The sequence below is a fragment of the Sebastes fasciatus genome, chromosome 12 (assembly GCF_043250625.1).
Source record: "Sebastes fasciatus isolate fSebFas1 chromosome 12, fSebFas1.pri, whole genome shotgun sequence".
Classification (NCBI taxonomy): domain Eukaryota; kingdom Metazoa; phylum Chordata; class Actinopteri; order Perciformes; family Sebastidae; genus Sebastes; species Sebastes fasciatus.
The window spans coordinates 17,764,953-17,790,809 of record NC_133806.1 but is presented as its reverse complement, the minus strand read 5'-3'; the positions used below and the strand labels follow the sequence as shown (position 1 = coordinate 17,790,809).

The window sequence follows — 25,857 nt, the reverse complement described above, 5'->3', positions numbered from 1 at the left end:
AACATGGAAACTGTGGACAAACACACTTACAACCCATATTTCAGCCCATGGAGTCCCCATGTAGTTCCCACATAGAACTTAAACCTGGGGCGGAGATGGGTTTTGGTTTATGTTGCCCAGATTGAGCCCATATAACACCCAGTGTACTCCTGTATGAAAGGGCAATTGGCATGGGGCCATTATGGAACCCGCGGACAATCCCATATAGGGCCCATTTTTCAGCCCATTTACTACCACATGCGCCCCACATACAAATGTTTTTTTTTTTTAACCTTTAAATAACCTTCAGACATTTTTTTAGACATACTATGACTTGTTTTACAACATAATATACTAGGACCTTTTTATGATTTGTTTTATGACATACTATACCACAGGTTGTCAAAGTTTGCATGACAGTCATCACAAGAGTGTCAATTTGGGGAGTGATTGAGGGCTGCACAGGAAAAGTGCACGTATAAAACCAAATATCCTCTCCATCTCACTTCCACAGCAAACTGCAGAGTTGTCCACCGAAATTGTTAACTTTAGCTAACAGCACTAGCTTTGATGAATATCCTGCGATACTCCCGACACATAGCCGAGTAGTGCATTATGTAAGCTATTGAAAGTGAACATATTGAAATGGACTTGGAGATTGTGTTTCTAGCTCTCGTGTATTACTGATATTACTCTTTGTAATAGACCGTTGCATTCGGTTAGTCACTCAATTCATTCTTGTGCTTTGTTCCCACCCCGTCTATCTGAATTATGTTGCATTGATACAATGGTCCATGGAGTTATCACAAACTAAGACTGACTGTTTAGTTGTGTGATCTTACAATCAATGTATAGTAAATAGGGCTGTCAATCATTTAAAATATTGAATCACAATTAATCGCATGATTGTCCGTAGTTAATCGTGATTAATCGCAAATTAATTGCACATTTTTTATCTGTTCAAAATGACAGCCCTAATAGCAAGTGTAAGTGTTTCGCTGATGTGACTGGTTAGAAATCAAAGCGGCGATGAGGTGTTAAAATTAACTCCAGGATTCCTGCATCTACCCTCTACTAACCTACCAAATAATATATAAAGTAGTTAAAAAGAGTAACAATTAGCAATAAGGCACCCAACAAAGCTACTGCAGTTTAAATGTTTATTGTGCTAGTGTATATCCTGAAATAAAAACAAAACTAAAACAGCACCGGTACTAAGTGAGAACTACAGTAAATTAGATGGAAACTGTGGCTAAACTAAAACACTTGTTCCAATCCATAACACATCACAGCCCTCAGACAGCTAACGCAGTAGCCATGTATGATCAATGTGTCGCGTTACATACACAATTCATCAGTACAGCTTGTTAATTAAAGGTTCAACTACTTCTTAGTTCAGGAAAGTGCTCTGACTGTAGTTTAAGTATGGAGTGCGGGAGTTGATGAGGTGAGTAGAAAATACGCAGCCATTTGACATAACGGACTCGAGGTGTGTGAGGTCAAAACTATAATAAAATCATGTGATGGGGATAACATTCATCAAATTCTAAAGTGCTCACAGAAATACTCAGAGAAACTTGTCGATATCAAGTTATTCTGAGTGTAAACGTGCTTCAATACTGACCGATCAGCTAAGCGTGTTAAAAAGGAAAAGCTTGGTTGTGTATGTGTGTAAAAAAAGTGAAATAGTGGTAACAGCCTGGGTCAGTAGAGTGAATTTCAGAGATCTAGTGTTGCAAAATCACAGCTGCTATCACTGAAACGTGAATGACACATTAAGTGTAACTAAAAAACAGTCAACAACTCTTTCTCTTTAGCCAGGCGTGAGGACTTCTATGACAAGTCTTCACTACAAACTCTACTTGAGCCTCCATGAGGAGAGAGGTAGGGAATACAGATACTGCACAACCACATGCTGTAGCTTAAAACTCAGCCAGGGTGTGCAGGGTGGACATCAGGGGCGTTGTAGATAAAACATATCATCTAACGATTCACCACGAACCGCACGGTAATTTTAGGAATTACTAAACATTACAAAATCAATTTAGGCACTGGAGTTCTGAGAGACGGTGTGATTAGCATCGACATCTCCGTCATTCATAACCGTAATGCCCAATGTGATGTCATTGGTCCGTGTAAGGGATCAGGATGAACGTTCGCATCTGTAATTTTAGGGTCTTCAATGAGAGCGGCTGGTGCCATGCTGCTCACAGAAACAGCTCTGGTGAGCGGACGGCATCATGGGTGACCAGCCGTTACGCCGCAATCTCTTCTCGGTCGAGGCCGACGCCTGTAGAGCCGGGCAGCGTAGGGATGTGCTTCAGGGAGCGGAGCGCTTCCCCCTGAGGAATCAGCCAATAGGAAACCTGGTGACGTTCCACAGGGACACACCCTTTCGCTCTCAGTCACTGTTCTTCTTCAGGTTAGAGGGGGTGGATTCTGTGACGGTCCTGAGAGCGACAAGCAACAATGGTATGGTTGCATTTTTTACTGGAGATTTGATCAGCTGTTTGAAAGCGTTTTTGGATTTTATCTTCACCTGAGGGGGTGGAGCGGCCAGTTGGACTGCACCGGTGTCGGCGCTGCAGAGCTGGGGCTCATCAGCATGGCGCTGTAGATGTTGGCTGCAACTACCAGGATGCAGAGGAGGATGGGCCCGATGATGGCGCCCTCCAGACCCAGATAGTACGCTCCGCCTGCCACTGCCAGACCTGTCAGATACGGGTGACCACCCCTGAGACACGGAGACAAGAAAACAGATCAATAAAAAGAAATTCCTAGAAAATATACAAAATGATGTAATTACAAATGTATAGAAATGCACAGAGGAATTTTGTGTTAACATATTTGACCTCACATAAAAACATAATGTAAATCATGATGTGTATTTTACATTACTCAAAAGCACATCAAACGTTTTTAGATTTCCATCACGGAAAAAACTATTTTGGATTTTACAATTCAATGTAGATCATTAATAAATAGCATTATGGTAGTTATCAATTCTTGGATTTCAGAGTGTGAATACACCATCACAGAGAGGTTTGAAATTGTGTCTCTGATAGCAGCTGCATATACAACGAATATATATATATTTGATTTGAAAAATATAAATGCAACTGACCGATCTTTATCATGCATCTTAACACTATCCAAGCTGATATGGCAAATTCTCTCTACAGTTAAAATCTAAGCTTGCTCGTCTTTTCTTTCGAGAAGGAAACACCAGTTCTTCCAGTCAATATATGAGCAATCTGTTCTCAGGCAAGCACAGACAATACTGTCTGATCCATCCCATATTCTCCAAGCCGAGTATGAGCTTTTACCCTCTGGCAGGCGATATAGAGTACCCCGATGTAAATTGAACTGTTTTAAAAGCTCATTTGTGCCTACCTCGATAAAAATGTTAAACAGTGTTGCTTGAGGCTGCAGGGGTTGTGCAATAGCTTCATGGTATGATGAAGGGTTGTGCAATATGCTTGCTCTTATCACTGGTGGTGTAATAGTGCAATATGTATAATGTGTGGTTGTGCAGCATGTGAGTCAAAGACAAATTTCACTATAGGGACAATAAAGTATATTGTATTATATTTTCACCGTACGCTGAAATGACGGAACCCAAGCCATAAATGCAAAGCATGCTTTTGAATAATGTAAATTATATGTGACTGGGTTTAACTGTAACGAGAAAAACAATATGGTTCTCAAAAATAAAGCAGTTTTACAAAAATATTTGCCTGTAGTCTGTTTCCCCATAACTTTGTGCTTCCTCTTACCTGAAGCCTTATCGCTACTAGTCTTTTTTGTGACACCTAATCATAACTTAAGTGCTGAACATGAATGTTGGTGCTACAGGAAACACTATTCAAAGGGGAAAACAGACGTGGAACCATGGCCTGAGACTGAGCATTATCTGGCCCGCTGTCTGGTGTTGTTTTCATTGGGTCTTCTCAAACAGCTGGTAGTTTCTGAAACTACAAATGGACTTCCCTAACAGAATGGTTTCCTTTCAAAGCCACATTTGGGTACCAACCAGGCGGCTGGTTTGTTGAAATGTCTTGGTCAAATGTGTACGGTCAAATGCTACAAGTGGAAGCTCAAATAACACGTACACAAGCTGGTGTCACACATACATACCCTGATATGTCAGAGTAGATAGCTGTATCCACAAAATATGTCGGGAGAAGATGGCAGACTAGCAGCAGCAGGGCCTTGACGCCTTCGCCCTGCGCCAACCACAGATCACACACTGCCGGCACCGCTGCCCAGTAGGTCCCCAGGAATGGCACCGCACCCAGGATGGCAGCCAGAGCTTCAGGCCAAGAGAGAGGGATTCAAAGAGTGAGAAAAAACACTGACTGTGGCTTGGCAGGTGCAGGTATAGTGACGGCACCATCTGCTGCGAACGCGCTGACTCACCAGAAGGAATGAAAACTATGTTGATGCCAAAGATGGTGTGAGTGAGCCAAGTGTAGAGGCCGTAGAAGCCAGCCATTTTCAGAGAGGCGTCAAACACTCCTCTTCAAAACAAATGCACACACACAACGTCAAAAATAATCTCCTTTAGATACAGGTTTAGATTGTTTAAATAGTGAAATAGTTTTATGTGTGTGTGTGTGTGTGACTACCTGATGGCCTCTTCTACAGACTGGCCTATGATATTTGAGGAGGGTCCAGGCTGGGAGAGGGGGGTCAGGCTGAGCACCCATTTGACAGGTTTGTAGTATTCACCACTGGAGCTCAGCAGGTAGAAGAGAGTGGTCAGGAAAATCACCTGCGTAGAAATGGAAACACAAATATGAGCAAGTTTGCTGAATTTAAACTAATTCAGATTATTTAACCTGTATTTACGCTCACAAAAAAAACACTTAAGTGGATTAATACATGTGGACCATCTACTTTACACACTAAAGCATGCACCACTAAGAATAATCACGCCCTTCACAGATGTATCAAGCTTCAAGATCTGTTGCCAACGCTTCCATTAAGACCAGCCTGATCTCAATTATTAACTGCACTATCTAGACCAAGGTTGTTTTTTTTAAACAGATGCATTAAAATGTATGTGATGGCTACAATAAGACGTCCCCCACCAACCTTGTTTGCTGGAGGTTGGTGGACTGCACAAACACCCAGGACAACAATGGCAATAATATTGTTCCATCCCTGATAAAGTCTGATAGGTTGTATTTTTAAAAAATATATAAGATCAGCCGAAATGTTAGTGCTTGTTACTCTTGTTCACTACAAAAGAATAAAAATGCTGCAAATGTAAACTTTAAAGGTGCAGTGTGTAGGATCTGGCGACATCTGGAGGTGAGGTTACAAATCGCAACCAACTTAAATTTCTCTGGTGTGCTAAGCGTGTAGGAGAACTAAGGTGGCCAATGCAAAAACGTGAAAACAAGAATGGCCCTTTCTAGCGTCAGTGTTTTGTTTGTCCGTTCTGAGCTACTGTAGAAACATGACGGCCGACTCCATGAAGAAGACCCAATCCCTATGTAGATATAAACGGCTCATTCTAAGGTAACAAAAACACAACAATTCTTATTTTCAGATGATTATACACTAAAGAAAAAACTCTTATTAATATTATATTCCATTTCATAAATGTCACTAAACCCAACTCATGTCATTTTGTGTTGGATGGTTAATGTTTCATACCAGACTCAGGACAAAGTTGAGCAGAGCCGTGCCGCTGTGGAACAAGACGGTGAGGAGAGTGGTTGTGGTGGAGATGAGGAGGCCGACGTTTCTACTCATTACCACCCACAGAGACTCCAGGATCTACAAAACAATGAGTAAACATGTCATCCACAGGAAAACTGTACACCCCTTTTGAGACACAGAGTTTTAAATATATCAACTATTTATGACCTGCAGTTGTCGTGACGGGCCAGATACAAAGGACAAACAAATGATGCCCCTAGGCTTTAGTCAAACCTTATTCAATGAAGTGTGTTGCAAATGATGATGTGCCGACAGATATATAAAAGCAAAATATATGCAAATCCTCATACAGAAGATGGTGTTAAACACAGTCATACTTACAGACCACAGAGTCTCAATATTTTCCTGCAGAAAGGAGGCGATGTCCTTCCAGTCCAGGATGTCAGCAATCCAACTGTTCCCTCTCTGGACCATCATCTTCTGACCGCGGTGGCGTCCAGGGTGGGTCATGTTCTGTAAAAAAATGCATGTAATATTTTGTGTACGATATTTTTAGATGACAAATCTGTCCCCAACACCAAGAAGTTAAATGGACTGACCTTCACAAACCAGGAGTGGTACAGTCTGTCCCAGAGCTCCAAAACCGGTTTCTCGATCACAGCTGTGTTGTTCACCTTGTCCCCTAACATCTTATGGAGCTGCACAAAAGAAGATTCAATGCATAACAAGTTACTAAAGATTCAGTTTTTGCTTCCATATTTTGAGTCAGAAAAATCAATGGAAGACAAAATATGCAATTATTATTCTTACTTTTTGTGTTATCCATTCTCTACCGTGTTGATAGACATTAGTAGCAGCCGAATTCAGAGCCTTCTGCACCACACGAGCCTCTGGAAGCCAGCTAGAGGAGGACAATGGAAGAAGAAGATGATGAGAAAGTATACACTCCAAACACAAAAAGAGAAAGTTACAAATAAAAAGGGAGTAAACTGTCATACTTGGCCCATTCTGGATGGTTAGACACAGTCTCGTTGATGAGGTTACTGGTTACGTCGATGATGTGAACGCTTTCGTGGTGAACCTAGAAAGATAAGTTACTTTGTTATCCGAGACAATGTCAGTGCCTCTGAAATGCGGTGAAGTAATTCCAAAAGGACCAAAAACAGTAGTACCATAGCGGTGAGCAGCAGAGCCATGAGCAGGGTCCCTGTGACCAGGAGGAAGATGATGAAGATACTGATGATTTTATCCAGAGATCGCTCCAACCACACGACCATCTGTGCACATAGAGAGGACACAGACAGGAAGAAATAGAAGAAAAGGGGGGAAACGGGGAGGTGACAGAGAGTAGACACAAAGTCAGTACAATTCTGAAGACGGTGAAAACATACAGTGATCAGACACATGGAGAAACCTGTGTCCTTGCTGTAGAAGAAGACACTTTGGATCTAAAAGATGCCCCCTTGGGCCCCTGAGGAAAGCAAGATAGTCGACTGAGTGAGCCAGGATACCTCTACACATGCATGCACACCCTCTTTGCACTTTAACACGGAAACATGCAAGTGAAAACTCAGGCCGTGTGTTCTTTTGAATGCATGAATTTTCTGTCAGTATCTTTTATTCTAAAACTGTTGCAAGCCCGTCCATCAGTCTTTCAGAGTTCATTCGTTTAAAAGGTGGTAAAATTCTTAACTCAGGTTTCTCAATGCTCCAAAACTGCATCAACAGCTTCAGTCTCTAATTTGTATGTGTGTGTTAATGCCATACAAGCCATGTGTGTTACTGGAGTCAATGGAAAGTTACTGTTAGTGGACACATCTCCCCCATGTGTCCTAATGGTTTGTCATTATATTGATGGTGAAATGATATGGCATTAAAGGTCCCATTGCATTTCAGCGACATAATGCGATACAGTCCAGAATAAACAGTTTATTAGTCTAGGTGAAAGTTCTGACCGTCTATAAGAATGTAGCCTTACTTTACTTTACAGAAGATACTTGGCAGGCTGAGTGATGTGGACTAATTCCAGTACAGAAAAACACTGGTAAACAAAAAATGGAAACACCACATCAGCAAGGACTTACACCTATCAGCCATAACATTAGGACAGTATAGGCACCCTGACCGGTCTGCGGCTACGCAGCCCCATACGCAACAAACTGCGATGCACTGTGTGTTCTGACACCTTTCTATCGGAACCAGTATTAACTTTTTCAGCAATTTGAGCTACAGTAGCTCTTCTATTGGATCGGACAACACAGGCCAGCCTTTGCTCCCCATGTGAATCAATGAGCCTTGGGTCTGACCCTGTCGTCGGTTCACTGGTTTTCCTTCCTTGGACCACTTTTGGTAGGTCCTGACCACTGCAGACCGGGAACATCCCACAAGAGCTGCAGTTTTGGAGATGCTGACCCAGTCGTCTAGCCATCACAGTTTGGCCCAAGTCGCTCACATCCTTACACTTGCCCATTTTTCTGCTAAATCAGGCAAGTAAACAGGCAAGTTAGTACAATATGTTGAGATCCAATTAGCAAAAAATCACCGGCACTTAAAGCTAGGGTCAGTAATCTAGCAAGAGCGCGCCAGATTTTTAAAATTATCCAACCGAAAAACCCAGCTCAGTGTTGCCAACTCTTTTCCAATGAAGGTAGCTAACCCTGGTCCCTTAATCTAACGAGAAAGTCTCCAAGTCGGGAACACTGACAGCCCGTCACATCAGGCCTTCCTCCAAAGCCAATCCCTCAAAATCATCATTATGAACGTCAACATATTATAATGTGCTTAAACAACAAACACAGCTATTATTAGTTACCAGTAATGAAATTTCAAAAAGGCCTCACAGTCAGTGCAGTAGTGACAAACACCACACACAACAACATTGCAAATTATGTATTCCGAAATCTCAACATTGCACCTCTGTGACATCGTCTCAAACAAAAACAGGGATTTCTATGCTTCACAAATTGGCATTTGTGTTTCCAAAGCCAATGTACAAGAACAAACATCCAACAGTGTCGGGGCACAACCCGTAGACAAAAAAGGTTTGTTAGCTTTGATGAGTCACATTTCACCATTTTTCCTGCACCTAGACCAGATTATGTTTTAACTAAGGAACCCAGTGGTTAACTGGCTCCTTCTGTAACAGCATATATCTTGTAAAAGTCAACAGGCCTCATACCTAAAAGAATTGCATTGCTGTAACAGTTATGTTGTGGTTCAGGGCTTCTTATGTCACCATTCAACATGGGTTTCATGACCATAACCATGCCAGGATTCAAGATCTAAACTAAATTGAACCTTTAAAGAATAAGGCTGGCATTTTTCTATACTCTCCTTTTGTCAACAAACCTCATGAAAAGACCATGTTAGTCCATCTCTCAATACTTACTGTGGATACACAGGCAACACTTGTTAGTCAGGTACATTTATTGTTGGTTTGGGATTGTTCTTAATAAGAAAAATAAAGAATATTGTCAGCCTTATTGTTTAAGAAAAGTTGATTTCTAAAACACATCCTTTGTCCCTAAAAGCCGGAGTGTCTAATATGCTACTAGATACAGTTCAGGCCTCGTATAATAGCACCACAAAGAAAGGTAAAGCTCTTCTAAAAAGGTAACAGTTTGCCCAAGTTGGCTTTTATTTAATGCTTTCAGGTGTTTCCATCGTTTTGTCCATCCCCAGCCCCACTTCCACCCATAAACGCTCCTGAAGCGTTAACACATCTCTCCAAGTGTTTCTCCTACATCTCTATAAAAAAGAAAACGTAGTTAACATCAGACTCATCGGCCAACATTCAGAGACACCGCCCTCTCCACCCACTCAGCTCTGCTCTGTCTACGTCAGCCACCTCTCCATGCAGCTCATACACTCCCAAGCCAAACCTGCCAGTTAGACCAAAGCGGGGAAGGTACGGACGAGGCCGAGGGACCAAAGAGTCCCGCCTCCCCGACCGTAGCTTCCTGTAAGAATAAAAGCAGGAAAGCAGCGAGAGGACAGACATGTAGACAGGATGAGAGGGTGATGACAGTGGATGGGTAAAGCGCCAGTCCAAGCGTGTGCTCACGCCTAACACACACACCCACACATATATACAGGTGATTTTCCTTATCCTTCTTCTCTCGCTTTCTCTCACGCACACTCTTTCTGTCAGTCTCGCTTTCTCTCAGCACTCTGCTCCCCCAAATCATTACCTGCTTGTTAAGCCAATGCCAGAGCTTGGGGAGGAGACAAAGAGACATTGGGAAGATTATTACTGGAAAGACCTGTGCAGCAGTCATCACACGTCATGTACCCGTGCGACAAGAAGACAACGTCTTTAGGTACAGGCAGTGAGGGAAGTGCAGCGTGGCAGGCAGGATATAAGTACAGAGTGTGGACCGGCTATACAGTGGGATGCAAATCACTGTGATTATAAACACAAGACATATCTACATCCCATAAACATCAGGAGAAAGACATCTTTCAGTGTGAAAGTTGTTGCCCTATAAATTTGTTACTGCCTACTTATACATCCAGCAGATATGGATCATTTATTTGGAGTCTTTTGGAAATATGTGCTTCATTATGTTGACCAGCTAGTTGCTATCTTTGTCTGCCTGCCGTTTGGTGCTGAGCAGGAAGTGTACAGTTGCTTTATCAGAGCTTTTTTGCTGAAAACAGCTGCCTGCTTCACCTCGAAACAACGCTACGTGAGCAGTGAGAGTGAATCAAAACAGTAAAGCTTCAAGCCAGACCAAAACAATGAGCTGAAATATAAAAATATATATATATATAAAGCGCCATAGAACTGAGGGGACTGCAGAGTCAGGTGAAACACCTTTCCTTTAGTAACTCATAACTAAAATTAAACTCTCATAACTAGAATTACTGCCTTGCGGTTGTATGCCTCCGCCAACCAGTCAAGTTGTCAAGTTTGTCTGTCCAAAATGTCATCATTTTATCCTATTAGACATTTGTGTGAAATGGTCATAATTAGCATATGACTTCTTGAGTTATGGCCAAAATGTGACCAAAGTCTCATCAGTTCATCCTGGAGTCCAGGTGAACGTTTGTGCCAAAATTTGAAGAAATTTGATCAAGGCGTTTCCGAGATATCATGAGAATGGGACGACGTGACGTCACAGTGACCTTTGACCTTTGACCACCAAAGTCTAATCAGTTCATCCTTGAGTCCAGGTGGACGTTTGTCTCAAATTTGAAGAAATTCCCTCCAGGCGTTCCTGAGATATTGCGTTCACGAGAATGGGCAGGACATATTGATTAGTGCAGCGTCATTGTTTGCTTTGAATTAAGACTAAATTGGTATCTGAAAAATAAGCACAAAAGTATAAAACCCAGTTGGTTTTGATCCTAACATGCATTTAAACTGTCCAAAATCTGAATTAATACACGGTTATAGTTTTTTGTTTGTTTGTTTTTGAAGGAAGAGATTATATATCCACAAGATGTCCTTCTGCACTCATGCACTGAAGTCCTGGGGGATAGGTGCATGAGAAAAAGGCACCATCAGGGCAAAAGATAAAGAAAGGATCCCACACAATGACCCAAACTGATCTCAAAACTTAGTCCTAGTTGGAAACTTCAGACAATGTGGGGGATCACTTCTTAGTATTCAATTCAATACCCCTACACACACAGAATTTTCTTTTCTGCTGAACTATTTCAATACTTACAGAACATTTTATCCTCTAATATATGAACTGCAGATACCTGGCAGGCCTGACCTTCAACATTTATTGGACAAACGGTCCTTGATAGCCACTGTGGGCCTCTAATGTGGACAGTGATGAATATACTCTATGAACACTAAAAAGACATACCGGGGGAACAGGAAACGTGTGTGTGCCTGGATGAGGATGTGTGAAACCAAAGAAAGAGGAAATGAGGACAGCGCCTGCACCAACGGCAGCTGGAAATCGGTCAGAGACGTTACCTTGGTGTCGACACGCAGCAGGAACAGAGCCAGGCCTTTGATTGGTCCAGGCAGCAGGGCCCCCTCTCGCTCACGTCCGAGCTTCTCCAGCACCGCCCACCACGAGATGAGAGTCCGCTCTGCAAAGCCCTTCAGGCCAAAGTGGACCACCAGCTTCTTCAGCACCCACACTAGAGTATCAATGCAACATTAGTCCGAGTTCAGTAGATCAGAGGAGACGCATGTGTGTGTGTGTGTGTGTGTGTGTGTGTGTGCATGTGTGTGTGTTACCAGCCACAGGGATAGGCAGCAGTTGTAGTATCCAGAGGTTGAGCCAGACCTGAACCAGTACAATGGCCCAGACCAGTAGAATAAAGTAGATATCACTGGCTCTGTGGGAGCTTTTCTCTCTCATGAAGAGGCCGGTCGGTAACGAACGAGAGCCCCGAGGTAGCCCCGGCGTGGGGGGAAGGGGGCCCACAGACTGAACACCATCTTGGGGGAGATAAGAGAGAGGGCGCAGAGGAAGCAGATAAGAGAAAGAGAAAGAAACAACAACGATGAGGAAGGACGTTGGTTTGTTGTACGAGTGCAAACCACCATGGCAAAACGGTGTGAAAAGTGTCTTGAGTTGCAGTTTCACTAATGGCTGCTAGAAGATGGTCAGAAAAATGTTGAATGTATAGAATAACAATTAAACTTCTCTGTTAAAATACAAAGTAATTTTCAGATAAATGTCTATTAAATAGATATAAACACTTATAAAACAGTATGCTTCAGGACCTGTTTGCTTGATTAACCATGGTGGTTGTTGACAGCCTAATGGTACATGTCCACATTGTGCTATGTAAGCAGCCGTGCAATGCATTCTGGTAGGGTAGCGGTGCGATTCGTGAGACGGGGCATCATATTGGCTGCTCCTCATTTGCATAAAGTTGAGGTGTAGGCTATTTTATGCAAATCAGGGGCATCCGGCACGACTAGAAACTCTTAAACTAACCGTTGTCAACTGCAAGGCTTATTTCTCACATGAAATGTTTTCAGAAACACATTTCAGCAAACTGTTTTCATAATTTAAGACAAGAAAGTTTCCAAAACGAGCCGCCACGTTGGTTCCGGTTTGAAAACTGTGAGCAGCAGCCCACGAGGGAAAGCTAAATCGTACCATTGCCCCTTCTCCTCTTTGCCTCTTATCTAGATATTCTCACTCCAGTAAGCAACAAAGTCTATATACTACAGCACACACATTATATCTATAACAAACTGCCTCTGTAATATACAGTTATAAGTCAGTTCTCTCACCTCTACAGTCTTCACTGTGCTCAGTTTTCACCTGAATGTTGCTACAGGAAATTGCCATGTAAATAGTGTTAGCAGCGAATGACAACACCTGCCCCGACAGCTCTCCTGGGGAGATAAAGAGAAACAGAAAATAACAGTCACACATAACAGCAGAGCATAAAGCAACACATTTCTCTGTGTGTTTTTGTGTTTCCCCGCATGGTCTAATAGTAGATAGATAGATATTGTATAACTTAATCTAAGTGCTGGTTGAGCTTAAGGGACGGAAAGACAAATTATAATAAAGGAGGAGTACTTTTCTGCTGTGAACTACGTATTCTTTCCTAAGGCAATTCACCAATGTTAATTATAAGCTTACAAATCAACATGTTATATCTATATTGTTTAATTCATACAAAAAAACATTTAGCGGTTTTACACCATATTAATGAATGCCCAGTTGCCAGGGAGCAGAGACTTCCTCCTGTGGTAAATGTGAATGTGTGTGTGTGTGAGTGTGTGTGTGTGTGTCCATAAATCATCACCTCTGCCAGGGACAGGTGGTTTCTCTTGGGAGCCCACGATGATGAGTATAACCACAACCACAAATATGGGCACCCTCCACGAGCCGGTCAGAGACACTAAAAACAGATGTAGAAATCAGGCTGGTAACTGTGTATTTTCTCGTTATTGTGGAGACATATGTTGCTCTTAAACTGCATGATATTTTGTTACATTATTGGTTCATTTATGGCAAAAACGGTGACGTCTGGTGCACTACTGTGTCAGCTGAAACATATGTCTCTATATTATAAAAATATACAAGGATCAAATAATCACAGAGATCAAAATTGATCATTTTGGCCAATTGTATGGTAACATTTTTTTTTTTTTTTAAACAGAGATCATTTTCTGAGATTTGCCCACAGTCATGTGAAAACCCTCCTTGCTATCCTCTTGAGCAGAACTTCTTAATAGCTCGCAGTCACTTTTAACATTTCATGCTTGAAGGTCAACACCTTTTCCCGGCACGCATTAAGAGCGCTAAAAATACTGGAGACTTCATCATCTTACTATGTAACTCTGCACGTGCTCTGTCTGATGGATACTAGAAAACAACTTCACTCCCTCGCATTTGGAAGACACAGTGGTTTGCCTCGTTTTCTAAACGCCTACTTCTAGCTACCTGCCAAGTAGGCAAAATGTTAAGAATTCTTCCCAGCGGCAAAGAGCGTGTTTGAATAACAGTATGGAATGACAACCAACGTGTCTGAGCAGACTCTCACCGATGTAGAAGAGCAGGACGGCCCAGGCAGGAAGAGCCAGAGCCTTCAGGTAGTGCTCAGTGTGAGGACTCCACTTGAAACAAACCGCCAACAAGTAGCCAAACACCACAGTGCACACCTGAGAGGAAACAAAAGAGCCAGAGTGGCAAAATAATAGAAAAAAAAGAGGGGATGTTATGGGGTACAATCAGATAAAGGTAAATGTTGTAACTTCTGCTCAGTGGATGCTTTTCCCACACAGTATTGTTTCAATTTGGTCGGTGTTTATGATTTATAGTAAGAAAGAAGAGCTCAGCAATAATTCAATATTATTGCTCATCTATTTTCAGTGGTGATGTTTCGTGACGATCATTTTGTTTTATCGTTTTAACAAAATGTAGGTGTCCGAATTTATGATCCCAGAATTTAATTAGAAACTAACGTTCCTATACCCGTACTACCATACTATTTAGTATGCCAGAAAAAGATTGAGTATGTCCCAATACATAGTATGTCAAATTCAGTATGTCAAAAATACCTACCACGTCTGGTCGTATTTTTGCAGTATGCAAGCCAGCACGCTTTTCTGGCTATTCTGACCCACAATCCTCTGAGCAGCAGATATATGAGCAAGAGGGTCAAAGTTCAATGTCATGACGAAGTAGTATTTCCCAAATGTATTCATATTGCATGCAACAGTACGTACTTTGTAAGGGCAGCTGCAGTACGTACTAAAAGTAAAAAGAAAAAGTATGCGATTTGGAACGCAGCCGAAGACTGTGAGTTATTGAAGGTTTCATTTTACACATTTAAAGTGGAGGTGAAACAATGAATTGATAAGTCAACAGATAAATTAGTCAGCCACTTTTTTTTAAATAATCGATTAATCATTTAGGTAATTTTTTATAGCAACAAAGCGAAACATTCCCTGTTCCTGCTCTTCAAATGTGAGAAGATTTTCTTTGTTTTTATGTTATTGAAAATTGAATATCTTGCAAATTGTAAATTTAACTGCTTGCTTTGTCCAAGGCTTTGGGAAACTGTTAGGGCTGTCCCCTCTTAGTCGATTAGTCGACTAATCGGTCGTTTTGGTCTTAGTCAACTAAGATTTCATGCTGAGTGACTTATTTCCAAGAAACGTATGAGCACATCTCTGGTAAACACAAGATTTAAAGTGGTGCTTTTGTGTGATTCTTTGTGGAGAAACTCAGTTTTACAGATCTGTCCATTAAATCAACTAATCAATTAGTCGAAAAAATCATATGAGTGTTAGTCGACTAAGAATTTCTTTGGTCGAGGACAGCCCTAAAAACTGTGATGGCCATTTTTCACTATTTTATAGACCAAACAATTTATCGATTAATCAAGAAAATAATCTGCATATTAATCAATAATGAAAATAATTGCTAGTTGCAGCCCTAATTTAAAGGATTTTGTCTAATATAATGCATAACAATAGAACACAGCCCATTGTACTGAACATTAATTTAAATTTTTTATACATTTTCCATATTCTGATATATGTCAATATCAGAATAATGTTTTTTATAATATCATGATATTGACATATTGATCAGTCACATAGCACAACAATAAATACCACTATATCTAGATATAAAAAAAGTGTCTGCTACTATCTCAATATTCTCTTGATCTTTTTCCTAAACTGTTGCACGTTTCAAAAACTTTTAAATACCTTGACGTGAAACTGAACTGAACTTTCAGGAGTTCCCATACCTCTGTTAACAAACAGACAATCTGCAGCTGTTTGGTGGGAAAACCCTGAAACTCGATGCTCCAGTCAGTAATCAGCTGATCACTGGTTCCACTCGTCACAAAGACATCTTTCGATGTAATTTAATAGAGCGTCCTCTGCCCTATTTTGGGACAAGGGCCCTGTGTCAGTCCACCTCTGCATTTAGAGAAAGAACAGGCTGTCTGAGGTGGGACATTTAATCCAATTTGTATCTAGTCAAAGCGTAGCTGGGCTCAGGGCCCTGCAGCTGTTTGGGAATAATAAGATACTGATCGATCAGACACTTAAACTGCAGGAAAACTGATTAGCTAAGATACAAATCTAGGCATATATTCCAAGAAAATGGGTTAATTCAAGGAAATGCAATTCAAACAATTTGCACCGTCATTCTGAAAAAGCACAATGTTCTGAACACAATGAACACAATGTTCCTGAATGTTTATGTAAAGCACTTTGAATTGCCCTGTTGCTGAAATGTGCTATACAAATAAAGCTGCCTTGCCTTTTGCCTTGCCTTGATGAATTGCATCAATTTCAGAATAAAATATGTGATTTTGCATAAATGTTTCAGGCATATTGTTAGATAATCAACACTGGAAAACATAGTTATTAATATTGTGATATAGATTTCAACCCTATGACCCAGCTCTACTCTGAGCGGCATGCTGCAGCCACATGCTGCTGACCACGCCCACCCAACAGCACCCACACACTGGGTGACAACAGAGGATCTTGTCATCATTACAGGGGGGATGTACCAGTACCAGTTGTCTATTCATTCATTGTGGGGTGGATTTGTGGAATGGGTTAGGTGATGGGTTGAACCGCAAATATAAATCAATTTAAAAAGCTATACAAAAAAAGATATTTTTGGGAGGTATATGGTTGAGGAAGAGTTGTGATAAGGGTTGCCTTAAGGGTTGGTTTATATCTACTTATAACTCATTTTAACTGGATATGTGGGTTGTAAATAAACTTGGGATGCTGTTCATATATTTAATTTGGGATGTAAATAAATCTGGGATAGTTTTTATATTGTATTATATTATTATTCTATGATATATGAGTTAATAGAGGATAAGTGAGAAAGGGGTATAGGGAATATATAAGTTTTACTTCTACCACCTCCTTTTCAAGAAAATAATCTGCATATTAATCAATAATGAAAGTAATTGCTAGTTGGAGCCCTAATTTAAAGAGTTTTGTCTAGTATAATGCATAACACAGCCCATTGTACTGAACATCAACTTCAATTTGTTATACATTTTCCATATTCTGATATATGTCAATATCAGAAGAATGTTTTTTATAATATCATGATATTACACCTGGTTCTTGGCTTCATTATTTTTTTAATTGCTGTATTTTCTGACACTATTACTCTTGTTTTGTTTGTTATTGTTTTGCATGTTTTGTTGTTTTTTTATGTTCTTAATAAAGTCATTAATTCATTCATTGACTCACCCACACAGTGTGGAAACAGTCCAGCGCAGCCCCGATGATCCCACAGATGTGTCCGAGGATCACCTGCATGCCGATGACGCTCCAGAACAGGTAGAGAAAGTAGACTAGCGGCGCTCCGGCTCCGATCACCAGCAGCACCGTGAGCCTCTCCAGCACCAGGCGGCCCATCGCCTCCACACCGTAGTTCAAGCACCACACGGGTATCAGCAGCGTTCCCATGATGATGGGCGTCCCGGTCTCCTGCAGGCCGTTGAGCCAGGAGCGGCCGATCCGAGCCAGGGAGTACTTGAAGGGGTGCAGGAAGGTCCCGCAGAGCACTGCCCAGAGCAGCGGCCGGAGGAAGGCCTCCAGGATGAAGTAGACCAGCACCGTGGCTGCGCAGCAGATCGCCACGAAGATCGTCGCCCCCGTGTTGTAGAAGGCCTGCTTGATGTTTTTATCAAACTTCAGAGAGGACGGAGTGGTGAGCAGCTGGCTCACCATGTCGACGGCCGGGTGGTGGACGCTGTCCGAGAAGAACACGGAGTGAGGCCGCCCGGTGAGAGGGCTGTCCGGGGGAGAGGCAGCGGCAGGCTCCGAAGCTGGAGCCGAGTCCTCCTCGTCTGCCATGTTCCCAGAGTCCGACTCGGTAGTTTACCCGAGAGACCCACCATGTGAGGGAGGAAAACATGTGACGTAGCAGGAAATAGGCAACATGGGAAATGAAGTTGAAAGAATAAAGTCTTCCTGTTTTATTTTTTATTTTCATTTCATATCATTCTTCAGTTTTTCTTTAATTTAATTTAATTGATTAGCACTAGTTGTTAGCACTATTTCTTATTATTGTTATTGATTATTGATTATTATTATTATTATTATTATTATTGTAATTATTGTAATTATCGTAATTATTATTGTAATAATTATTACCTTTATTATTATTATTATTACTATTACTATTATTAAACATTTGATCTAACCTAAATACAAAAAAATAATGTTTCTTTATATGTAGTATTTCTCCTTTCAGACGTTGGTGCCCCACAGTATAAAACAAACACTCCCGATTTTATTTTTATTTTCATTTCATATCATTCTCAGTTTTTCTTTAATTGAATTTAGTTGATTAGCTCTAGTTGTTAGCACTATTTCTTATTATTGTTATTGATTATTATTATGATTATTATTATTATTATTGTAATTATTATTACCTTTACTATTATTATTATTATTATTATTATTAAACATTTTGATCTAGCCTAAATAAAAAAAATAATGTTCTTGTTTTTCTTTATATGTAGTATTTCTCCTTTCAGACGTTGGTGCCCCACAGTATAAAAAAACACTTCCGATTTTATTTTTATTTTTATTTCATATCATTCTGTTTTTTTTAATTTAATTTAGTTAATTTGTTTGTTGTTTGATTGTTTATTTACTGTTAGCACTATTTATTATTATTATTATTGTAATAATTATTACCTTTACTATTATTATTATTATTATTATCAAACATTTTGATCTAGCCTAAATTAAAAAAGAATGTTCTTGTTTTTCTTTTAAGGTGTGGTGCTGCATAATGTATTAAGTATATTATTTATAAACTATTATATGTAGTATTTTTCCTTTCAGACTTTGGTGCCCCACAGTATAAAAAAAGGACCCGGTTGAAGACTGCACATCACCTATGCAATCAGAACTATTTGATGGATGCTATAATCACATTTTATAGCGACTTTTATATAATCAGGGTCATAATCAGTATTTTTGAAACACTGAGGTAAAGACTTCTGCCTGTGGCTTTTAGTGAGAGTAAGTGTTTTTATCTGGTGTGGTTAGAATACTGACTTTACACCTGGCTTTTGGTAACAGACACTATTTGATCATTACAAGATACATTTTTAGGTCTTATTTTTTATATAAATGTTGCAAAAAATATGCATGGAAGCCAAGGAAGCAGATCCCCTGAAACAACGTTGATGGTTGAATATATTATATGCTAATTTTCTTTTTTTTATACAGTTTTTCAAATGTACGTTGGGGTAGTCACTGATCGTTACCTTGGAAGACTATTATTTTATATATTTCCACACCTGATTTCCAGTCAAATCTAAAGTTGGACATAGTAACAGGTTGCTAAAGCCGCTGCAATCTCAAAGTTCAGAGGACATGACATCAGGGGGCTCAATGGAAGCTATGACCCTAAATATAATTCTTTTTTAATTATATTAAAACTTATGTCCTTATACTGTTTGACTGAAAAAGCTGTTTGGTCATGCACAGCAAGATCTGCACTGTTTTGTGTGTATTGTATTGTTATTTCTTCATAGGTTTATTGATAATAAACACAACCGTGGCAGATTGTTTCAGTGGGAGGCGTTTTAACGTATTCATCCATTTTTAATACAGATCAAAAGGCTACAATAACAGCCCGGGGAAGAAAAAAATTAGTCCATGTCCAAGCAAACTGTTTTCTTCAATCTGCAGCTTGCTCCTGTTCAGTGTGTTATTGCTTCAGTCTCTCTCTCGGTCTGTTAAACACAGTCACAGTGCCACAGTACTGATAAACAAACCCAACAGGAATATTATGGAAACGTGAGATGAGTGCCAAACATAAGAAAAGGTTAATGGAAATCTTTTGCATGGTAAATGCATACTGTAGGCAGTCCCTACAACCTTGGAAACTATATTTTGTGATAATACGAACAACAAATAAACCATCTTTTTTCTTTTGTTTTTGCAAAACATGATATCCATATGAACATATTATAGAGTAAAGGGACAGGAAGAGTGTGTGCAAACGACTGTGAGCTGCTTGTTTTCTTGCTTCCTCAGAAAACCTTTGTGTTTTAGCCAAGTTCAACATGAGGCACTGTCTTCTCGTCACCGGTGAACAGCGGGTTTTTGAAATCATTTCCAGATTTCCCAGTGCATGCAGTTTTTCGAAGACTTGTGAGATTTATTTATTATCACGAGTAGTCCTCATATTTTTATTAATTTTAATACTTGGAAGCTATCATAAATACTGAAAATAACTGGCCTATTTATACTATAACACTAGTCTTTTATCAGACCTCTTGTTCTGTACTGACACCAGTACATGACACCTCTACAATATAGGTTTAATAATTTGTCGAGATCCTCTTTATGAGTTCAGAGTAATGAATATGTACTCCCTATTGTGTTTGTTATATCTAATACAGTGTCTCTTTGCGCAAATGTGGCATCAGACGTTTTTTTTTTTATTGCTGCTTCATCTTCTCTTCCCTGTTTTTTTCCACTATGTGCTCTACTGTGCTTCTTTATGGCGTTCCCATTAGTAAGTAGAAGGTGAGGGCTACTATGAGCAGTAAGCAGAGGGGAGAGTTGAAGGTCTGGTAGGCTGTTGAAGGCATGAAGATGTCCTCATACTTATAGATGCTGATCATGTGGTCGCTGACAGGCGGATTGTCGATGTCATGCCTCGTGATGGAACCTGTTGGATAAAGGTAAGACGATGCGAGATGTCAAGAAAAACCCAAAAAGCACAAAGACAGTTGACTTGATGCTGAAGCTTGATAAATCACCTTGTATGGCAGGTCCCCATGCAAACAGGTAATACCACGACAGGTGTAAGTCCACAAGTGTTTCCTCTCTGGGGACGTATAACGGCCGTTTGAAACGGCAGGTCACCCGGTTGTTCTCAAAAACGCCCTCTTCGTCTCTAGCAGGGTTTCTCTTAATTTCCTTGGCCCACTGGCCGACGTTGTAGAAGTGATGAATCCGTACACGTCCGTTATCGTCATGGACGCAGCCCATGACATCGTCTCCTCCCTGAGGAAATAGGACGGAGGGGAGAGCTTTATTCCAAATTGCTAAACTGTCATTTCTGATTCTGTTACAAAATATAAATATAGTAATTGGGACAGATACTATTATTGCTTAAACTGGAGCAGTAAGCCCCAGTGTTTTCTGCATAAGAACTGTCACTCAATGAGACAGGAGTTGCATGAGACTGAAGGCATATTTTGACTCTACAACTGAGTCTCTAAACTTCAACTAAAATGGGTCATTATAATGCACATGAGCGTGAGTTTTCATTGTTTTTCCTGTAGGAATAGGCAAAAAAATTAACTGTTGAATCCTCCTTTTGATATTGAGATACTCCAGTTCACCATATCAACTGAAAAACTGTCTGGTTGATGTCCATCATACTGGACTGCATGCTAACTGAATGTCAAACTCATCTACAGCTGGCAGATATGTCATAGGTAATTCCTGGGAGAATAACTTTGTAAGTGATTTGAACTATAGTTTAAAATTGACAAACAATATAAAAAAGCCATTAACATGATTATGTAGATATGAAAAATCCATCCATTATCTGTAACCACTTATCCTTTACAGGGTTGCGGGGGGCTGGAGCCGATCCCAGCTGACATTTGGCGAAGGCGGGGTACACCCTGGACAGGTTGCCAGACTATCACAAGGCTGACACATAGAGACATATTCACACCAACACGCAATTTAAAGTCACCAATTAACCTGCATGTCTTTGGAGTGTGGGAGGAAGCTGGAGAATCCAGAGAAAACCCACGCTAAGACAGGAAGAACATGCAAACTCCACACACAATGGCTGGCGGGTTCAAACCCAGAACTGTCTTGCTGTGAGGCGACAGTGCTAACCACCGTACCACCCTGCTGCCCTAGATACTGTATATCAGACAATAAATTATAAATATTGATATAGTGCCCAGCCTTCATTATAGGGCTCTTAACATCTGATTGCATTTATAATGTTTGTAAATGCTGATTCGTACGCAAGTTTAACAAAACAGTTATTAATGATAAAATAAATCATTTTAAGGAAAATGTTTTTTTTTACATTAAAGCATGTAAACATGTTCTAGTAGAAACACAAAATACAAATATGAACCTGAAAATGAGCATGATATAGGACCTTTAAAGAAAATATTTTTGTATCAATTATATTAAAGGAGCAATTTGTAGTAGAACTGACAGCCAGCCTTTTAAAATGGGTACTGCAGTCCAAATTCAAAACATTGGATCTGTGGTTTCGATATCAACATGAATTGTGACCAGTTAAACAAAACACTGACTTTCCCTTCTCCGATTGTTTCATTTAAAGGATTATTAGTGACCCCAAAGAGTTCGAGAAAGTATTCAGTATGTCACAAGAAAAAGGAAAATAAAAAATAAAAGTAGGAGGAAGGTCAGAGAAAGTAAACATAGTTTTGTGTAACCTGCCTTTAATCATCTGTTAAGACCTCATATTTATCTTGTCACTGCTTTAAAATATTATGTATTAATTCTGTATACATCATTAAAAGTCTTACCATACTGTGTATAAAGTGTTTTGCATTCATGCCAAAGAATCTAGAAGAAAATTATGTAAACAATGGACTATTGCATTTGGAATAAAAGCTTTCAAAGTAAATTTTTGATCAGTTAATCATTTGGTTTCATAGTGACTGCAGCTCTTAAAAGAGGCATCATTTGCAACACATCAATGTGTTTGATTATAGATTATGGACCATACATTTGCAGTAACTTGGTCTGATGCAACAAATACGAGCAAAATTATTTGTGCTATAAAATAACACAAATGTGTGTTATGTTATCCCAAACAAAGTCTCAACAGTCAGAGTTGTTGTTGTGCAGCTGCTCACCATTTTCTTGTCAGAGGAGAAGCCCACGGCCACCCAGCCGTCTGTGTCTGAACTCATCTCATACTCCACATCTGTCCCGATGCGACGATAACTCAGGAAGTAGTCACATGTTTCTGCATCACACCCTGGCTTCCCATATCTGTGCACAGACAAATACATAATTTCACTTATTTTGAGGGCACTACAACAAACAGATCTCAGTTGAGAAGGTGAGATTCAGTTACACTTACACACCAAAAACTGACAATAACTGCATTATACTGTATAATGACTGTGCAATATCATTATTACTACTAAGGTGTAATTCATACTGTGCAATATTTTCAGGTGGAATTTAATTTCATTCTCACTGTGCAATATCATTTTCCACTTGTGCAATTTTGTTAATAGTCTGTTCATTGTCAATACTGTATATACTGCTCCTATTTTTATACTTCCTTCTATTTAAATGGTTCATATATTGTGTTAGCTGATGCATCGTGTTTTTTGCACTATCTCCTTTGCTGCTGTACACTGCAAATATCCCTACTGCGGGTCTAATAAAGGAATATCTTATATTATCTTATCTTATTCACAATATTCAGAATATCATAATAAAGTATGGACCAAACTAGGACACTTTTTAAATAGGATTTCATTCAGGTTTCAGTGAATAAAGTCCATGTTTAAGCGCCAGCTTTCTGAAGTCAGGCCACAGCATCTAAGATAAAGCATGCCCTGAGGAATACAGCTGCACCACAGCTCTGTTCAGAAAGTGAGAGCTTTATCCTTCTCTTCTAACCTTATGCAGCCTTTGGTTACTCCACAGTCGACGACTTTGATCTTGGCAAAGGGATCCACTGGTGGGGCGGTGGGGAATGGATAACCTGCAAAAAATGCAAAATCAGCACTCTGTTGGTTCCACACAAAAAACAATTCAAGATTCAAGAGTTTTATTTGTCATTTGCACCTATAAGTACATTGGAATTATGAGCAATTTACACCGAGTCAGCTTTAAGAAAAGAAAAGGTAGAAAAGGCACAAGGTAATTACAGTACAAAATAAGTAGCACATTCAACTCAACACAATAAATTAATTAATTATTAAAATATAAAACGCCCTCAGTGTAGTCAATAAATAAACTAAACTACCCTCTGCATAGGAACGATACCCCCAGAATACAAATATACAGTATATATATATATGCTCCATGACCATGTCAAAAGAACTTGTAACTCTCAAAAATATTTTTAAAAATAAATAATTAAAATATTTCAGACAATTACACAGTGGAAGGCAGCATATTGCACAGCATTACAGTGTGTCAATAATGTTATGGAGGTGAGGTGTTGGGTATTTGTGTCTCTCTTTAACGTCCTTTGCCACCAATTGATGCTTGCAGTCAAAGGGCCAACTGGGGGGAGGCCATCTGCACTCTGTGTGTGTGTGTGTGTGTGTGTGTGTGTGAGGAGGAGGAGGAGCTGGCCTGGGTGCTGAAAGGCCTTGCACAGTGCAGACAGGTTGGATGCAGGACAAACATTAAAAACAGCACGTTTGCACAGTTTGTGTTTCATTTTCTCAGGTTTATGCTTTAAGCTTGTATGTTAGAAGTTTATTGTCTAATGTGCATAACATGTAAACAAAAAACCCACCAGCTGGGAATGTTTAGTGCACAAGCATTATCAGATCCTTACCGTCATCGGACAGATATCTGGACTCCAGGAACTCGGATGCGAAGGTGCTGTAGGAGTCCTTGTGAGGCTCCTGGTGGCCCGGCTCTCCGTGCTCTCCGTGGCCGGCCCGGAGTGCTCCCTCGTCGGTTGGGCTCGGCGCGACCCCCGGCCACCACCACCAGCTCTGGATCATCAGCAGCAGCACCAGCAGCTGATGCGTGAGCCTCCGCATGAAAACCATGACCCAAATGATAAATAAATAATAATAAAAACGACTAAACCAACTTGAAATCAAATCGGATCCTCATTATTGTGGTATCTCCGCAGGTACCCATCGCAGCGTCACAAAAATCCTCCCAGCATCCTCCTAGCTGCCTGTTTGGATGTTTATTCTAAGGGGTGATGCAGGGGGGATGCAGCCGTGCAGACTGCGAGATTAAGAGGCTAATCAGACCCTAAATTACCCTTATTTGTAATCGTGCAATCTAATTCAGATACACGCACATAATCCTCTTTGAAATCCGTATCTAGATGCAGAGCAGTGCGCATTAATCTTCACATATTTTGCAGCCGGATGAATGGTTTCGTCCAGCCTCCCTCTCTTCTCCCTCCTCAGTCAATCACAGAAACGAGCCAATGAGGAGCTGCTACGTACTATGTGATCAGGATCAATCAATTGGGGGATTATGCCACAGAGGTGGAGAGAGAGTATTTAACACATCATCTTTCAGAGATTTGGAGCATATGGATTATATCGCACACTGTTAAGAATTTCCCAGTAAAAGCCCTGGCAGCAGGGTTGCCTTTATGTTACTGTAAAATTAACATTATACTGTCGCTGAAATCTACAGCTTTGTACTGTTAATGAAAAATACAGTTTGAACTTTATTAATTTCACAGTATTTTACAGTTAATTTACTGTTTAAAGATACATTAGAGAGCTGTTTTTCACCTTTCTTTTACATTATCTTACTGATTTGTTTTAATGCACTATTTAGGTTGTATTTTTTACATACATTTTAATAAACATTGTTTTTGCCTAGATGAATAGACTTAGCAGGTTACAGACATAGGAATAGTCACACTAAATACAATTAAAAGCACTTGTTAGGAAAAAGGCTATAATAGACTTGTTGACACTTTTCCCAAAATGTGTGTCTCTAGCTGGCTACAAGCACAGAATGCAAACTATAACAACATGTGAGTGAAGAACATCACAGAGCTAATTCACTGA

At 40.1% G+C, this 25,857-nt stretch overlaps 2 protein-coding genes across 3 annotated transcripts; both read right to left on the bottom strand.

Annotated features, from left to right (window-relative positions):
* Positions 1-1,125: 1,125 nt before the first annotated feature.
* tmem245 (transmembrane protein 245) lies at positions 1,126-17,998 on the bottom strand. 2 transcript variants are annotated; one of them, XM_074653763.1, is made up of 18 exons: positions 17,327-17,998; positions 14,128-14,245; positions 13,387-13,482; positions 12,863-12,967; positions 11,852-12,055; positions 11,582-11,751; positions 9,840-9,863; positions 6,822-6,926; positions 6,648-6,730; positions 6,460-6,550; positions 6,249-6,347; positions 6,031-6,162; positions 5,644-5,766; positions 4,608-4,753; positions 4,399-4,499; positions 4,117-4,291; positions 2,519-2,713; positions 1,126-2,429 (listed from the first exon to the last, which is right to left on the bottom strand). In XM_074653763.1, the coding sequence occupies exons 1-18, from the start codon at positions 17,933-17,935 to the stop codon at positions 2,381-2,383; spliced, it is 2,625 nt and encodes an 874-aa protein (XP_074509864.1). In that variant the 5' UTR covers positions 17,936-17,998; the 3' UTR covers positions 1,126-2,380. The 2 variants fall into 2 exon arrangements, with proteins under 2 accessions (XP_074509864.1, XP_074509865.1); XM_074653764.1 differs by lacking the exon at positions 9,840-9,863 and having other exon boundaries at positions 17,327-17,997.
* Positions 17,999-19,663: 1,665 nt separating this feature from the next.
* On the bottom strand, positions 19,664-25,175 carry frrs1l (ferric-chelate reductase 1-like). Its single transcript, XM_074653762.1, has 5 exons — positions 24,645-25,175; positions 23,753-23,837; positions 22,972-23,110; positions 20,869-21,115; positions 19,664-20,777 (listed from the first exon to the last, which is right to left on the bottom strand). The coding sequence occupies exons 1-5, from the start codon at positions 24,862-24,864 to the stop codon at positions 20,605-20,607; spliced, it is 864 nt and encodes a 287-aa protein (XP_074509863.1). The 5' UTR covers positions 24,865-25,175; the 3' UTR covers positions 19,664-20,604.
* Between the last annotated feature and the right edge of the window lie 682 nt (positions 25,176-25,857).

Coding starts and splice junctions, on each gene's coding strand:
- frrs1l (XM_074653762.1), bottom strand. CDS start 24,864: ATGGTTTTCATGCGGAGGCTCACGCATCAGCTGCTGGTGCTGCTGCTG. Junction 23,111..23,752: donor GTAACCAAAGGCTGCATAAG/GTTAGAAGAGAA, acceptor GTCTGTGCACAG/ATATGGGAAGCCAGGGTGTG. Junction 20,778..20,868: donor ATGGGGACCTGCCATACAAG/GTGATTTATCAA, acceptor TTTATCCAACAG/GTTCCATCACGAGGCATGAC.
- tmem245 (XM_074653763.1), bottom strand. CDS start 17,935: ATGGCAGACGAGGAGGACTCGGCTCCAGCTTCGGAGCCTGCCGCTGCC. Junction 12,056..12,862: donor GCACAGTGAAGACTGTAGAG/GTGAGAGAACTG, acceptor ATCTCCCCCAAG/ATGGTGTTCAGTCTGTGGGC. Junction 6,163..6,248: donor ACCACTCCTGGTTTGTGAAG/GTCAGTCCATTT, acceptor ATTTTTTTACAG/AACATGACCCACCCTGGACG.